The sequence below is a fragment of the Plectropomus leopardus genome, chromosome 6 (assembly GCF_026936395.1).
Source record: "Plectropomus leopardus strain MGB_pleo_1.0 chromosome 6, ASM2693639v1, whole genome shotgun sequence".
NCBI classification, from domain to species: Eukaryota; Metazoa; Chordata; class Actinopteri; order Perciformes; family Serranidae; genus Plectropomus; species Plectropomus leopardus.
Window position 1 is genome coordinate 1,636,813 of NC_142181.1, and position 16,253 is coordinate 1,653,065.

The following is a 16,253-nucleotide window of genomic DNA, read 5'->3' on the forward strand; positions in this document are numbered from 1 at the left end:
TCACTGAAGAAAAACTTTCACATTTGAGGAGAAACCAGAAAAAACGTGAGGAAAAAGTGCATTTGTTGGGGACTATTTTCAGCGGCGGATGAATCCACATTTGGAGCTCTTGCACAGGGATACTCAATATGCTTTGCTTGAGGGCCACTTTTGCAAAATGACAGGATGCCAGGGGCCCCATTCAGGTTTCTAGGATGTAGGACAGTTTTAGTACTTTAACTTGTTTCTAGGGTTTTAGAGAGTTTCCAGGATTTGGCGAAATGTTGATTTTAAAATGTTTGTAACATTTATTAGGAAGTTTCTGATTTTAGGACATTTAAATGATTTTATCACATTTCTTGCATGTTTTTAGGATTTTAGGACATCTGTAGTATTTTAAGACATTTCTAGTATGTTAGGAGAATTCTAGACTTTTAGGACATTTCTAGTATTTTAGGACATCAGTGTCTCAGCTGTGTCCTCTGTCGGGGGTGTGGGGGATCCTCCTCTGGCTCTTTTTTTTGATCACAAGCTCTATGTTGGTGCTGTTTTATGTCTCTGACACCTTATGGAGACAAAAAGGACAAAAACTACTCACAGTGTCGGCAGGAAGGTGTGTGCGGGATTGAGTCAAAATAAAGTACAGTGAGTATGTTGATGTCTTTTTAATATTTGGTACCAGAAGTGGAAGCTGGATTTGGATTTCAGTAAGGACGGCCAGTGTTCATTCAGCTCCGCCTCCAGCTCCTGGAAGACAGCGAACACCAGCCAATCAGCGATGACTTCTCTGAGGCTGGCCTCAGGTACGCAGGCGAGCTGATGTGACTGAGACTCACCTGGACGTCAGACTGGAACATCGGCCAGCAGCTGCAGCAGTGGCCGACCTTTAAAGGCCTGCAGACAGCAACACGGGAGGACACGATGAACCGTTACAACAATAAAAGTCTGTAACCCTTTGGAAGCTGAGCAAATTAATCTGAATTATTTTTTAAAGAATGGAGGGAGGCTGTGAACAACTTTACAAGAAAAGACCCCAGAAATTAGCAAGATATAAACATTTAAAAAAACAAAAACAAACTACAAATTATATCTGAATTAGATTTAAAAAGATAACAAAGTTGCAAGAAAATGACTTGAAAAAAACAGAAGAAGACAAAAAGATTACCTTAAAAAAGTTAAATACATAAATAAATTATATACTATATATCTCAGGTAATTTTATATGATTCTCTTTATGTCTAATAATCTCTCCAAAGCAAATTTTTGCCAAGTTTCCTTTTGCCCTTTTTCCAAAGTTTTCAAATTAAATCAAATCAATTTTCTTAACAAGTTACAAGAAACAAGAAATGACACCCAAAACTGGCAAGAATTTTTTTTTTTTTTTTAAAGTTAAAAGTAATGATTTGAAAATGGGGAGGTCAGAGGTCAGCAGCTGCTGGGCTGTGACTCAGACAAACGATTGCTGTTGAGTCATTTCACAGGAAAACAGCTCATAAAGAAGAAACAACAGAGGAATATTACTCTCATTCAATCAGCACCATTCAGTCTCATTCAATCAACACCAGAACACAGTCTGTCCAACAGCGATGATGATGATGATCTGCAGCTGGTGGCCGGGTGTGTGTCTGTGTGTGTGTGTGTGTGTGTGTGTGTGTGTGTGTGTGTGTGTCTGTCTGTGTGTGTGTGTCTGTGTGTCTGTCTGTGTTTGTGTGTGTGTCTGTGTGTGTGTGTGTGTCTGTGTGTGTGCGTGTGTGTGTGTGTGTGTGTGTGTGTGTGTGTCTGTGTGTGTGTGTGTGTGTGTGTGTGTGTGTGTGTGTGTGTGTCTGTGTGTGTGTGTGTGTGTGTGTGTGTGTGTGTGTGTGTGTGTGTGTGTGTGTGTGTGTGTGTGTGTCTGTGTGCGTGCGCGTGCGTGTGTGTGTGTGTGTGTGTGTGTGTGTGTGTGTGTGTGTCTGTGTGCGTGCGCATGCGTGTGTGTGTGTGTGTGTGTCTGTGTGCGTGCGCGTGCGTGTGTGTGTGTCTGTCTGTGTGTGTCTGTGTGTGTGTGTGTCTGTGTGTGTGTGTGTGTCTGTGTGCGTGCGCGTGCGTGTGTGTGTGTGTGTGTGTGTGTGTGTGTGTGTGTGTGTGTGTGTGTGTGTGAGACGTACTAACCACAGGCCGTGGATCGTCCAGTTGTTAACATTCGGAGGAATCCTGCAGAGATTCTCTTTGTCCAAAGACTGCAGGTGAGACAGAGGGACAGACAGACGGATCATCAGACAGACGGCGTGTTAACGGACCTGTCAGGGGACACGTCTGAAACCTCTGCAGCCATGAGACATGTCAGCAGGATTAACCCTTTGAAACCTCAGGCAATTTGGCTTTATTTCTTTCAAAAACATGAGACGAAGGCGATGAGCACCCCGAGGAGAAAACGCCCCCAAACTAGAAAGAAATTAGGAAAAAGTGCAGGAAAATTACCTGAAAATCAGCACAAAAAATATAAGAAAAAGGAAAACAAAAAACAAAAACGGACATTACTTTTAAAAAGTAATTAAAAATAGCAATATTTCTGTGACATATTTTTCAATTTATAATAAGGATAATTATATATGTGTGTATGTGTGTGTGTGTGTGTGTGTGTGTGTGTTTATACTGTAAATAGAAAGAAAAAAAGAAAGAAAAAGAAAGAAAGATCCCAAACAATTGAAGCGGAGAGAAAAAATCTTGACAAGCTCTAACCATGATGCTAGGATTTTATGTTTCTATGATTTCAGCATGTTTTTGGGACATTTCAAGGATTTGTAAACATTTCTACGATTTTACAATCTTTGGACTTTTGGACATTTCTAAATTTTCAAGTTTCTAGGACTTAAGGACATTTCTCAGATTTCAGAACAATTCTCGGATTTTAGGACAGTTCTAGTAATTTAGGACATTTCTCAAATTTTAGGACATTTTTCAGATTTTTGGATGTTCCCTAGATTTTAGGATATTTCTAGTATTTTAGGACATTTCTCTGATTTTAGGACATTAATATCTCAGCTGTGTCCTCTGTCGGGGGTGTGGGGGATCCTCCTCTGGCTCTTTTTTTTTTTGTCATTTAAGTTTTTATTAACTTTTCAATGTATTACAAATGAAAAAAATAATACTAGAAAAACAAAACAAAACAAAACAAAAGTACTCTGGCTCTTTTTTTGATCAACAAGCTCTATTTTGATGCTGTTTTATGTCTCTGACACCTTATGGAGACAAAAAGGACAAAAACTACTCACAGTGCCACTTTATTTTAATTATCTATCAGAAAATAGTTAGGGGGCCACTAGGGACCCTATTGGGGGCCAGATTTGGCCCCTGGGCCGTAAGTTGAGTATCTCTGCTGTAAATTGTTTGGATGATGATGAAGCTCACCTGACAGAAAGCTCCGGGCCACTGCAGCGTGAACAGCACACACTTCCAGGTGCAGAGCTGCTTCTTGTCGTGCAGCTCGGCGCCTTGGCGGCCATGTTTGTAGTCCTGCTGCCAGTGTCCTTCCTGTGTGGTGGTGTAGTCTGGAAGCTGCAGCAGGAACAGAACCGCAGGACTCACAGTGACCAGCAGGGGCAGCACCGAGCTCCACAGAGAGCCCCACATGTCCTCCTTATCAAAGATCTGAAGCGCAAACAGAGACCAGTTCATCAATAAAAACAACTGACGACATCAACTCAGCTGCAGGAAGAAAACGTTGGCATCCTACGTTCCTGCAAAACACGAATATGTGACATTTGTACGTTTCATATCAGCGTTTCTAAAGTCACGTAATAAATGAGCTCAGTTTGTCGTCAGGAGGTGTTGGGGACGCTGGATGGCGACACCAAGCTGCAGACCAGCGGTCAGCACCAACAAACAATAAAACCGGTTGTTTCAGCGAGACATTAATGTCTGTTAAATAACTTTTTAACTGCCAACAAGGGCACAGTTTTTCACCATCAGCTGCATTTTAAGGCACAAAAAGCATTTGTTTTCATTGAGAAATTACTGTTTTTCCAGCTGGGATTTAAAAATAAATAAAAAATAATAATAAACAAATAATAATAAAAATGAATAAAAAATAGAATAAAAAATAAAAGGAAAAGATGAAAAGAAATCAGTAAAACAGTACAGTACAAATACATCAAAATAAGTAAAATAAATAAATAAATAATGAAAATAAAAATAAATTACATTTTAATATATATTTTGAAAAAAATCTGTAACATAATTTTAAATATATAATTATGATAATCATACATGTAGTTTTTCCCAAACTTATTTTGTTCTATTTTCCCTAAACAATTTTCCCTAGCTTTTCAAAAATAATTCGTCTACTAATTTCTTGCAATTCCTGGATAATTTCCTACGAAGTTGCTCATTGCCTTTTTTTGAAAAATGCTGCAATAAATTTGCTCAATGTTTGAATATTTGTGACAGCCATCTGAAAGTGATGTCACTCCAGGTTTCAAAGAGTTAAAACAATACAAATGTAAGAATAAAGCGTGCTTTGGGATGCATATGGACAGGGAAAAAAATTGGCATAATAAAATTATCAACTCTCGTGGGAAACAGCAAATACTTCTTCTCCCTGAAAGCCGTTATTAAAAACTAATAATTTATTTCTTCCTTCTGACAGCAGCTTAATAAAAAATGATGAATTGTCTCAGATTCAATGTTTCGGTCAGAGTTGCATTTAAAATGAGAGAAACTCACCCGAGAGCAGCTGCTGCACAGAGCCGCTGAGAAAACTTCACTCTGCTGCCAAAGAGACACAAAAACAGGAAGGAGAAGCGAGACTCTGAGATTCGGTGGTTTGCATAGAATTAATGTGCGTTCACGAGTTTATATTTAGAGGAAGCAAACTGTTGTCTGACACACCTGGCAGGTGTCGCAGCAACATTTCTGACCGACTGTCACATGAAAACAACATTTCTGTATAAGCAAAGACATGAGAAGATGGTGCCGGGATGAATATATATTTATATGTATTTTTATAGTAAAGTATTTCCATATTTCGTTACTCCGCTATGATTATGTGACAGCTTTACCTACTTTTGAAGATTCAGATTTTATGATTAAATTTATGCAGTGTTGAATCGTTGCTGATTAAACTACCCATGAGTAAAAGTGGTCTACATTTATTCATTTTCAGAAGCTACAACTAAATGCTTACAAAATAAAAATCCAATAATACATAAAGTAATCCTGTTGCATTTTGCTGCGAATACTTTTGTATGTTTTTTGTACTTCAGATTTTCAGTGCATTACTTTTACTTGAACAGGAAAGTGCGACTATTCAGTAAAAGATTTCATTTTGTGTCTTTGTGGTCATTTTGCATCTTTTTGTCATTGTTTTGAATATTTTGTAGCTCCTTTGGGCCTCATGCATCCATTTTGCAACTCTTTTTGATTGTTTTAAACCTTTTTGTTGTCATGTTGTGTTTCTTTTTGTCATTTTCTGTCTCTGTTGTCAGTTTGCAGCTCTTTTAGGTTTGGTTCGAACATTATTCTATTATTAATCTAAAATTATATTCTATTCGTAGGTGCTCTGAATCCTTTCATAGTTGTTTTGGGGTTTTTTTGTAGTTCTGTGCTTGTGGTCTATTTGTAGTACTTTTGCGTGTCTTGTCTACAATTCTACAATTCTACAATTTCATTTAGCAGACGCTTTTATCCAAAGCGATGTACAACACAAGCAAGAATTTAGACTTAAGGAAAAAACCCTTAGTAATTGCAAAAAGTGATTTGGTGATTGGTCACAGGTATTGCCGTCTAGTGGCAGAAGAAGTGCCGCATAGCCCCCCTTTTTTTTTTTTTTTTTTGGAAACCAAAGTAATAACCAGTAGCGATCTCAGCATCTGAGATTCAACAATCTCAGTATCACTACTTACAATGACAATGTGTCTTTTGTGTCTCTACAGTTGTTTTGAACCTTTTTGTGTTAATTTTGCATCTCTTTCTTGATGTTTTGAACCTTTTTGTAGTTGCTTTGGGTCTCTTTGTTGTACTACTAGGTTTAATGCAGGTTTTTAAATGTGGACGTCAGGATGACGAGCTGTGGGGGATCCTAACAAATACACAAAATAACAACGAAGAGATGCAAAAAAAAACTACAGTTACAAACAAAATGACTTCAAAGAGACACAAAGCAACTGCAAAGAGACACATCATGACCACAAAACGGTTTAAAACAACTAAAGAGACAAAAAATGACACAAAACGGTTTAAAACAACTAAAGAGACAAAAAATGACACAAAACGGTTTAAAACAACTAAAGAGACAAAAAATGACACAAAACGTGTTAAAACAATTAAAGAGACAAAAAATGACACAAAAAGTTTTAAAACAACGAAAAAGAGACACAAAATTACTACAAAATGGGTCAAAACAATCACAAAGCGACTCAAAAGGATGACAAATCGACTCAAAGCAACTGCAAAAAGGTTCAAAACATCTATAAAGAGACACAAAATTACCACAAAACGGTTTAAAACAACTAAAAAGAGACAAAAAAATGACCACAGAAAGTTTTAAAACAACAAAAAAGAGACAAAAAATGACCACAAAACGGTTTAAAACAACTAAAAAGAGACAAAAAATGACCACAGAAAGTTTTAAAACAACTAAAAAGAGACAAAAAATGACACCAAAAAGGTTTAAAACAACAAAAAAGAGACACAAAATTACTACAAAAAGGGTCAAAACAACCACAAAGAGACACAAAAGGATGACAAATTGACCCAAAGCAACTGCAAAAAGGTTCAAAACATCTACAAAGAGATGCAAAATGAACACAAAATATTCAGAACAACCATAAAGAGACACAAAATGACCGAAACAACTACGAAGAGACGCAATGGCATTACAATCAGACCCATTCAGACATATTTAAAACTGCTATAAAACTCTCTGATTGCAGCTGTCTCTCCTCACATAACTCATATCTTTGGACTTCCTGCAGTTATTCCACTAAAAACACAGCAACGATATTTACAAAAATAAAATGTGCATGAAATTAAATGTAAAAAATCTAATCCCTCACTTTAACAGACACATTATTAATCACTGTGTTTGTTTCCTGCGTGTTGCCGAGCGCACACAGTTTGGCCTCTGCAGCAGATCGTAGTTTGGCAGAGATTCAGAAACACTGATACTGTATGAGTGTGTGTGTGTGTGTGTGTGTGTGTTTCTGTGTGTGTATGCGCATGTCCTTGTCAGGGTGAAGCGAGGCAGCAGCGCTCGACACACACACAGCCACAGACATGAATCACCTACTGGTAACTATTATTTTTCTTGATTTTGTCCTCTGTCTTCCCTCTGTTTGTGTCTCTGAAGCTTCTGGAAGGATTTTTAGTTGCTGAAGTTGAGATCAGGAGCAGAAAAGTCGGAATAAATGTTGTATTTGTGCAGAAGAAAGCAGGCTGAGGTGATCGGGCCTGACCTTTGTACCGCGCAGGACAGAAAACTGTGACTGTCTGACTCTCAGGAGCTGTTTTTATTCTCGTGTCTGCCGGAGTCAGACGAGGTTAACACGCCATCTTCATATGAACTATATATATAAACCCACTGCAGGATCATCCTGCTGGTAATGGGACTGTGCGCACACACACACACACACACACACACACACACACACACACACACACACACACACACACACACACACACACACACACACACACACACACACACACACACACAGCCTGCAGCAAAAACACAACATTATTCCCACAGCTGCCATGTTTACATTCTCAACATTATTGTGTCTGTTGAACATTAGCGGTGGAAAAAAAAAGTCCAGTTTTAACCCTTTTAAAGCAAATTTCAGCAACATAAAAAGAAATTACCCAGAAATTAACAAGAAATTAGAGAAAGAAAGAAAAATTGCAAATAACAAAACAAAACACAAACAAACAAACACAGACCAAAAAGGAAAAAAAAAATGCAACCAACAAAACAACAAACAACAAAAAATGGTAACCTGAAATAAGACCTGAATATTAGCATAAAAATATATAAATAAAGTAAATAAAAGCAAAAAAATTTTAAAAAAAAATTAAAGAAACAGGATAGTGAAAAAAAACCTAAAAAAAATGACAAAAAGAAAGATTTCCATGACAAAAGGGAACAAAAGTAAAAGTTTTAGTTACTATAATTTATTTTATTTTATGTCATTAATCTAAATTTTCCTGCATAGGGTACTTTTACTTTTAATAACAAAATAAAATAATACAATCATAATAAAATTATAATTAAAATTAAAATTATACTTTAAATACTTTATCCAGATTGTACTTGAACGCTTCTACTTAATGCATTTTAAATGCAGGACTTTACTGACAGAGTATTTTTACAGTGTGGTATAAGTACTTTGTCTTCAGTGAAGGATCTTAATACTTCCTCCATCATTGCTCATACAGATAAATATTTTACATTTAAATTATTATATAAATATGTGTCATTTGCGCAGATTAAATTCTACAACAAAATGTTACATTAAAATTCTGCATTACTTCCTTTAACAATAACAGTTTAATTATGTATTTAATCATATAGTACTCTTGTACAGTCTGAGTACTTAAACTTTGGATACTTTAAGTGCATTTAGTCGTAGGTTTCTGTCTTTACAAAATAGGCACTTTAAATACATTAGATAGAAACTAATTTATTTAATATAAATATCAAAATACATATCAAAGTATTTCTAAGAGCTGAAACATGAAAAGATGTTTGTTGACAGATGAAACAGCTCTAGTTGTTAAATACATTAAAAAAAATAAATAAATAAAGTGGGGTTTTTTTGTGACGGATTCATTTATCTCGTTACCTCGCTTGGTGATTAAGAAAAAAACAACCGGAAATAAAACGTAGAAAATAAAATGTATAGGAAGATGCTCTTTTACCATTTTTTAAAAAAAAATCAAAGCAGCTCTCAGAAATCCTAAATATCATTTAAAATCTGATCTGGAGCTCAAAACCAACTTTCACTTCAGATGATTGCAACTTTTATCATGATATTTTAAATAACTTTCTATTTTGATATTTGAGTTTAGGACACACACACACACACACATCCTTGCTTTAAGATGTGAAACTTTATGTTGAGTTATTTCTCCTTTCAGAGAGTTCAGAGGAGTCACTTTGAAGGTTTCTATAAAGAAAACATTTTGTTTTTAGTTTTACACGTATGAAAACAGTGACTTCAAACTGAACAGTGTGCCAACATAACTTTCATTTCTCTGGTGTGTGTGTGTGTGTGTGTGTGTGTGTGTGTGTGTGTGTGTGTGTGAGTGTGTGTAACGGCGTACATGCACATGGCTGCTGTTTAACTTTGGCCTCAGTTATTTACATTAAAGAGACGAAAGACCACCTGACCTCCAACACACGAGAACTGCACTGTGGAAATCACAGCAGCCTGTTGGCACCGCTGTTCTCATAAAACACACACACACACACACACACACACACAGACACACAGACACACACACACACACACACACACACACACACACAGACACACCTCTCTGCCTCCTGATTGGTTGAAGTGTCAGGTTGGCAGGCTGTGATTGGCTGTGTGTAGTGCCAGTCCTGCCCGCAGCTACCCGACGTGACCTTGGCAGACGGTTAAAAAGTCACGCAGCTTTTTTAAAGAGACAGACGGCTGCAAACTAAACGTCTCAGCTGAGTCACGCCAAAACAAAATATTCTCTTTATAAAAAAACCCTTAAAAGTGACTCATCTGAACTCTCTGAAGTGAGAAATAACTCAGCACAAAGTTTCTCATCCTAAACCGTGTGTGTGTGTGTGTGTGTGTGTGTGTGTGTGTGTGTGTGTGTGTGTGTGTATGTGCGCACACAGCTTTGTCCTAAACTCAAATATAAAAGCTGAAAGTTATTAAGAAAATCATGACTTTTGCTGCAGCTGTCTGAGTTAACAGTTTGTTTGAAGCTCCAGATTGGGTCAATTGACACGTTTGAAATTATATATATATATTCTAATTTTTTTAACCTGAAAAAAACATGCAAAAAATTATTCATTTTAATGTGTATATATATATATATATATATATATATATATATATATATATAAAACACTGACAACATTTTTAGCACTTTTTTCAGGTTATTTCTTGTTTGCTTTTGTTTTTTTCTTATTTCCTTTTTCTTGTTTTTGGTCATTTTCATACAAGTCAGTTTTTTTTGGATCATTTCTTGATACGCTGCTCATAGCCTTCTTTTTATGTTTCATTAATAACTTAAGCCAATAAAAAGTTATTATGTCCTAAAGTAAAAAATAAAGTTGTCAAACCCAATAAAAACTAAAATCTCTCACAGCGAAAACGATAATAATACGTGATGATGATAATAATACATGATAATGATAATAATACGTTATAATGATAATAATACGTGATAACAATAATAACACGTTATAATGATAATAATACGTGATAACGATAATAATACGTGATGACAATAATAATACGTGATAACGATAATAATACGTGATAATGATAATAATACGTGATCACAATAATAATACGTGATAATGATAATAATATGTGATCACAATAATAATACGTGATAATGATAATAATACGTGATGACAATAATAATACGTGATAACGATAATAATTCGTGATGATAATAATACGTGCAGATGATGCTCTGACGTTAATAAAGCGTCGGGCGTCAGACTGACCTCAGTTTGGCTCCTCGTGATGACGTCTTGTTTGACTGAGAAAAAAAAGAAACAGAGAGAGAATCATTTTCAAAAACGAGCATAAAAAATGATGAGAAGTAAGAAACGTAGCCAGTGAGAGTTACAACCGAAACCAGCGTCGGCCGTCGGCTCCCAGAGGCCTCCTCTGCTCTGGAAAACAGAAACGACACAAACCTCAGAGTCACTCTCTCTTCCTCTTTCACTGTCGTTTCACGGGTCGTTTTTCCGTGTTTAAACTTTTAGATCATATCATGTCAACTCTGAAACCTGAGACATTTGCCCTGATTGCTTTCAAACAAATAAGAAGAAAGTAATGAATTAATGATGACAAGAAGTTACCAAAAATAACAAAGAAATGTGTTAGAATTACAAGAAAATTACCTGAAAAATTACAAGTACATTACCTGCAAAGAAAGAAAAGAGATATTTTTGCGATAAAATTTTAAATACATAATAATAATTATAAATCCATTTTTTTTCAAAAAGTGTTTTCCTTTTTTTTTTTTTAAAAAAAAAAGAATCACTACTTACTTTTTACTACTTCTTCCTCTTTTCACGTCATTTTTACTCATATTTTACTTGTTTAATTGCAATTTCAAAGAAACTTCTTGCCAAGTTGCTCATCGCCTTTTTCCCCCAAAATTTCCAAAATAAAGAAAATTTGCTCGGGTTTTAAAGGTTTACGAGCTTGTAAAAGGCGTCCAAATGCAACACAAGAACACTGATGTCGATCCGGGTTTCAAAGTTCTTTAAGTAAAATTAAGCATTGATTTAAGTTTGTTTAAATTTTCATTTTTTGATGTTTTAGTAGTCCAGATGACCGGTGGGTGGGTTACGGCCACTTTGGGTCGAGGTTTTGTGTTCTTTGGGTGATCATGAGGAAAGTTTGAGCAGAAATGAAGAATAAAATCCTGATTTTAGTATAAGAATGCCTTGTTCTCTCTGCGGTGAAATAAAAATAAAGTCCCTGCTGTTTTTCAGAAAAGAGGTTTTAGCCACAAAACAAAAACATGTCCTCGATTTTGTTGGTGAAACACTGAAATGGGCAATGAACCACAACAAAATTCTGTGGAAAACGGGCAGGATGAGATGAACGTGGCTCGATTCCAGTCAGTTGCCTGGAAAATCAGCTGAGTTCCTGCAGACAGAAGTAATGGAAACACGCTGAACAACGAGCGGTGCTGATGCGTTTTGACGTTTAATCTGTTACTGCACGCAGCAGGAGACCGTGGAGTCTAAACAAAGATTTACTCAGAAGTTTGGGGTTCATTTAAACTGCTGCTCTGTCCTGTACGGCTGCACTTCATCCCAGTTTTCCAAACCAACCCTCCCGTCTCTTTGTGTTTGCAGAAAGTTCCAGTTCTGGCCGGCCGCACCTTCAGCAGCTCCGCCAGACAGCTGAGGAACAAAGTCCCCGAGGCCCAAAAACTTTTCCAGGTAACGTTAACGGTCAGAGAAGAAGAAGAAGTTAGAAAGAGGGTTTGAAACAGACGTAATGTAACAAATGTAATTATCACACAAACGTAACCAATTTCACACAAACGTAACCAATTTCACACAAACGTAATGGCAGCTGCCTAAAAACGTAATCCAAAATTTCATGCAAATGTCCAGAAAAGACCTATACACTATGTCCAGATAAGACATCTATACTACGTCCAGAAAGGACATCTATACTATGTCCAGAAAAGACATCTATACTATGTCAAGAAAGGACATCTATACTACGTCCAGATAAGACATATATACTATGTCCAGAAAAGACATCTATACTAAGTCCAGAAAGACATCTATACTAAGTCCAGAAAAGACATCTATACTATGTCCAGAAAAGACATCTTTGCCAGAAAAGACACCCATGTGATGTCCAGAAAAGACATGTATTTGATGTACAGAAAAGACATCAATACTACATCCAGAAAAGACATCTATCAAAATAAGTCAAAGACCATCGAGAAAGACTGAAAAGACATTTAAATCAGCTGCAGTTGTGGACAGAGACACAAAGGGAGACGAAACACATAATGACGTTTAAGTGACGTGTCTCCGTGCTTGTATTTAAGACTTTTAAATATGCTTTTATTTTGGTTGTTTTCATCCGTTTTTTTAAGCTGATGCTTTTATCTTGTAGCACTTTGGGATTTGTATCAAATGTAAAGTGCATTATAAATAAAATCATTATTGATTATTTTATTTGTTAACAGAATGTCACGTTCATTTTTCTTATTTTATCCTGTTGTTGTTGTTGTTGTTGATGTTAAATCTGTGTGTTGTGATATTGACAGCAGTTGCAGGTTAATGTTAAATTGCAAGTTTTGTTGAAAATTCAAAAGAAAACAACAACAGTTTCTCCTCGTCCCCACAGCTCTCAGAGAGCTCACAGTTCCTCGTGGCCTCTGGCAGCGATTATTCCACGTTAGCATTACGAAACACGAGAGAGCCGGAGGTCGTAACAAAACAACATGACGACTCCCGCAGAATTATTTATTTGAAACGGCTCGGCCAAATTCCACTGAAAACGCGAATCCCTCCGACACAGAGCCTGCCCTCATCTGACAACTTTGACCTCCTGCTGGTTCCTCCCTGCTAATCACCGTGCTGAGTGATACGTAACATGTAACCAGCACTGTTTTTACCGTGTGGTTTCCATGGTTACAGGAGGACAATGGGCTGCCAGTTCACATCAAGGGGGGAACCTTCGACGTGGTGCTCTACCGGGCGACCATGACGCTAACTCTGGGAGGTAACGTGAGGACTTTTTTTGGGATGAACTCACCAGTTTGGTCTAGAAAAATGTTGAAAAGATGAAAAATATTGGCAGATTTCTAAAATATTTCAAAGCCTGAAGTTTAACTCACACTGATGAAATGTTTCTGACGGTAAACGTTACAAAGCTCTTCACCTTTGAGCGAAGACGGTTCGAGGCGTGAGACAGACATCTTTCACCCCGAAAATTAATCTCACTAAAGCAGGGATACTCAACTCAACCACACGTTTTCTAAGACTTAGGACATTTCTTGAATTTTTGGACATTTCTTGGAATTTGGGACATTTGTAGAATTTCAGGACATTTCTAAGATTTATGACATTTCTTTGATTTTAGGACGTTTCTTGTATTTTAGGACATTTCTTGGATTTCAGGATGTTTGTAAGATTTAGGACATTTCTAGAATTTTGGGAGATTTCTTGGATTTTAGGTAATTTCTCAGATTTTTAGGACATTTCTAGTATTTTAGGACATCAGTGTCTCAGCTGTGTCCTCTGTCGGGGGTGTGGTGGATCCTCCTCTGGCTCTTTTTTTGATCAACAAGCTCTATTTTGATGCTGTTTTCTGTCTCTGACACCTTATGGAGACTAAAAGGACAAAAACTATTCACAAAGCAAATCACTTTATTTTTATCGAGAATAAGAGAAAAAGAAAATGGTTGGGGGGCCATACGGCACCCTATCAGGGGCCAGATTTGGCCCACGGGCCATAAGTTGAGTATCACTGCCACAGTGCGTAAAAAAGGCCCAAATATGAGCTTTTTAATCAAAAAACTTTGGCTAAAATATGCAAGAGTTAAGCAAACAGGCCTAAACAATAACTCTTATTACCCGCCAACATCTCTCATTGGCCCCCCATTCAAAGCAGTCTAGAACCAGGCCTGGCTTTAACCCTTTGAAACCTGGATCGATTTTTACTAATTTCTGGGTCATTTCTCTGCTCATTACCTTCTTCCTGTGTTTTTTAAAAGAAGTAAACTTGCTCAGGTTTCAAAGGGTTAATCATCTGGCTCCGATCCGGCTTCAACAGTCAAAGCAAACATTCGCAGAGTGGAAGCGTAATGTTGCCATATCTGAGTCTACCAGGAAATAAACATGATTAAAAACAAATGATAATAGTTATATATCAATAAATGTGAGCGTCTTCTGATAGTTTTTTGGATTTGTGTTTTCGTTTTCTCTGCAGGAACCTGCTACTCTCTGTATTGGCTGCTCGTCGCCTCCATGCCGCAGAAGAAAGCGTAGAGAAGAAGCCGACCCAGGCTTGGTCTATCTCCTGGAAAACGACACTCGGCTCCATCTAACACTAATGTTTGTTGTGTGAAATTCGATTTGATTTTATCACAAGCCGTCGTGCTTTTACGAGGGCGACGAGGCGATGAATATGTATAAAGTGTAAAAAGATTTAAGCTCAACGCCTGCAGAGTTTCATTTGTTTCTGAGTAACGTTTAAACAGTTAATTTAAGAGCCATTGTATATTTAACCCTTTGAAACCTGAGCAAATAGGCATGATTTCTTTCAAGGACATTAGAGGAGGCCGACGAGCAGCTTAATTAAAAAAATCAGCAAGAAATTAGTGAAAGGTTACAAGAAGGAAACAAGAAAGAAAGAAAGAAAGAAAGAACAAAAGACAAGAAAATGACCTCATGAAAGTGTTAAAACACAGATATATTTTTCTTCTTTCTGTAACACCATTTTAAGTACACAATTACGAGTATTGAATATAGTTTTCTGGATAATTCCCCCTTTTTCGAAATTGACGTCTTTCCATTAGACAGATTTTATATCCGCAATATCAATTGCTGCAATTTGAGGATTAATAGAAACCAGCCTGATGAACTCTACAGACGGAGAAACACTCAGGATTATGGGTCAAACAAGACTTTCAACCACGAGACCTGTGTTTGCATACAGCAGACTATCAGGTTTAAAGAAAACCTGATAGTTTTTAGTTCCAGCTGAGAACCAACTTTTCAGGCTCTGAACCACCTTCATTTTGGTTGAAATGCCCTAAACAGTTCGAAGTTTGGGGTAGAAAATGGAACAGAAGCAGTTCTTTGCTGATGGACACGAGGTAATTGTGTTTGATTTGGGTTCCTCATTACGCTCGCCTCGTGGTGCATTAAATTTGCGTTTTTTTAAACATCATAAACAGGGTTTGAGTTTTCAGAAACAAATGTGAGTTTTTCAGCTTATCTGTATCCGTCTTCTCCATGAATCTGCAGGTTTTTATCCAGATCGCTTCACCTTTTCAATCTTCTCCCTGACAAGAGGAAGAGGACATGTTAGTGTGAGGTGAAGAGTTTCAGTCCTCTGGGCTCCACATGAAACCTACAAACAGCCAGAACAAAGACAGAAGACAAACAGCAGAAACTGAGACAACATCTGTTTCTGCTCTTTGTCTTCTGTCTTTGACGCCAAAAGAAATTAATATCGTTAAAAATGAATGAGAAATAAATCAGCATTTGTAATGGAACCTGAACGTCCCGATGTTCTCCAGCTCTTACACAAGACCAAGGAGGAGAAAACATGCAGCAAAGTCTCCACCTGGTGGCCTAAATAAGGAATTATGCCAATACCAAAACTATAATTATTTCACAGGCTAAAATAAAATAATTCCACTTCATGTTAATTTTTTCTACACCAAACACGTACATTATATTGCCAAAGGTATGTGGACACACTTGTCCACATGCTCCAGTATACTTTTTTCTAAAAATCCAGATCCAATAGATCTACTGAAAAGGACCTGAGCATGTTGGTTTGAGTTCTTCCAAAAATGTGGAAACAAGGCAA

General features: G+C 37.0%; 2 protein-coding genes across 5 annotated transcripts in view; one reads left to right on the forward strand and one right to left on the reverse strand.

The window, feature by feature from the left end:
- The window catches only part of rnaset2l (ribonuclease T2, like), a 55,907-nt gene extending 45,115 nt beyond the window's left edge, over positions 1 to 10,792 (reverse strand). Inside the window, exons 1-6 of one of the 3 annotated variants that reach the window (XM_088078466.1) lie at positions 10,670 to 10,771; positions 4,681 to 4,725; positions 3,367 to 3,606; positions 2,128 to 2,195; positions 816 to 873; positions 659 to 726 (exon numbers count right to left, since the gene is read on the reverse strand). In XM_088078466.1, coding sequence (XP_087934592.1) covers positions 659 to 726; positions 816 to 873; positions 2,128 to 2,195; positions 3,367 to 3,588 — 416 coding nt within the window. In that variant the 5' untranslated portion in view covers positions 3,589 to 3,606; positions 4,681 to 4,725; positions 10,670 to 10,771. Of the gene's footprint in view, positions 1 to 658; positions 727 to 815; positions 874 to 2,127; positions 2,196 to 3,366; positions 3,607 to 4,680; positions 4,726 to 10,669 lie in introns of all 3 variants that reach the window. The other 2 variants (XM_088078464.1, XM_088078465.1) reach the window with 2 other exon arrangements.
- On the forward strand, positions 7,088 to 14,865 carry cox7a1 (cytochrome c oxidase subunit 7A1). Of its 2 annotated transcripts, XM_088078467.1 has the most exons (4): positions 7,098 to 7,245; positions 12,041 to 12,127; positions 13,349 to 13,433; positions 14,643 to 14,865. In XM_088078467.1, the coding sequence occupies exons 1-4, from the start codon at positions 7,231 to 7,233 to the stop codon at positions 14,699 to 14,701; spliced, it is 246 nt and encodes an 81-aa protein (XP_087934593.1). In that variant the 5' UTR covers positions 7,098 to 7,230; the 3' UTR covers positions 14,702 to 14,865. The 2 variants fall into 2 exon arrangements, with proteins under 2 accessions (XP_087934594.1, XP_087934593.1); XM_088078468.1 differs by lacking the exon at positions 13,349 to 13,433 and having other exon boundaries at positions 7,088 to 7,245.
- The last annotated feature ends 1,388 nt before the right edge of the window (positions 14,866 to 16,253 follow it).

Bases quoted from the DNA above. Each gene is read 5' to 3' on its own strand.
- cox7a1 (XM_088078467.1), top strand. The intron at 12,128-13,348 runs GTAACGTTAACG...CCATGGTTACAG, and splicing joins AGGCCCAAAAACTTTTCCAG to GAGGACAATGGGCTGCCAGT. The intron at 13,434-14,642 runs GTAACGTGAGGA...TTTTCTCTGCAG, and splicing joins CATGACGCTAACTCTGGGAG to GAACCTGCTACTCTCTGTAT.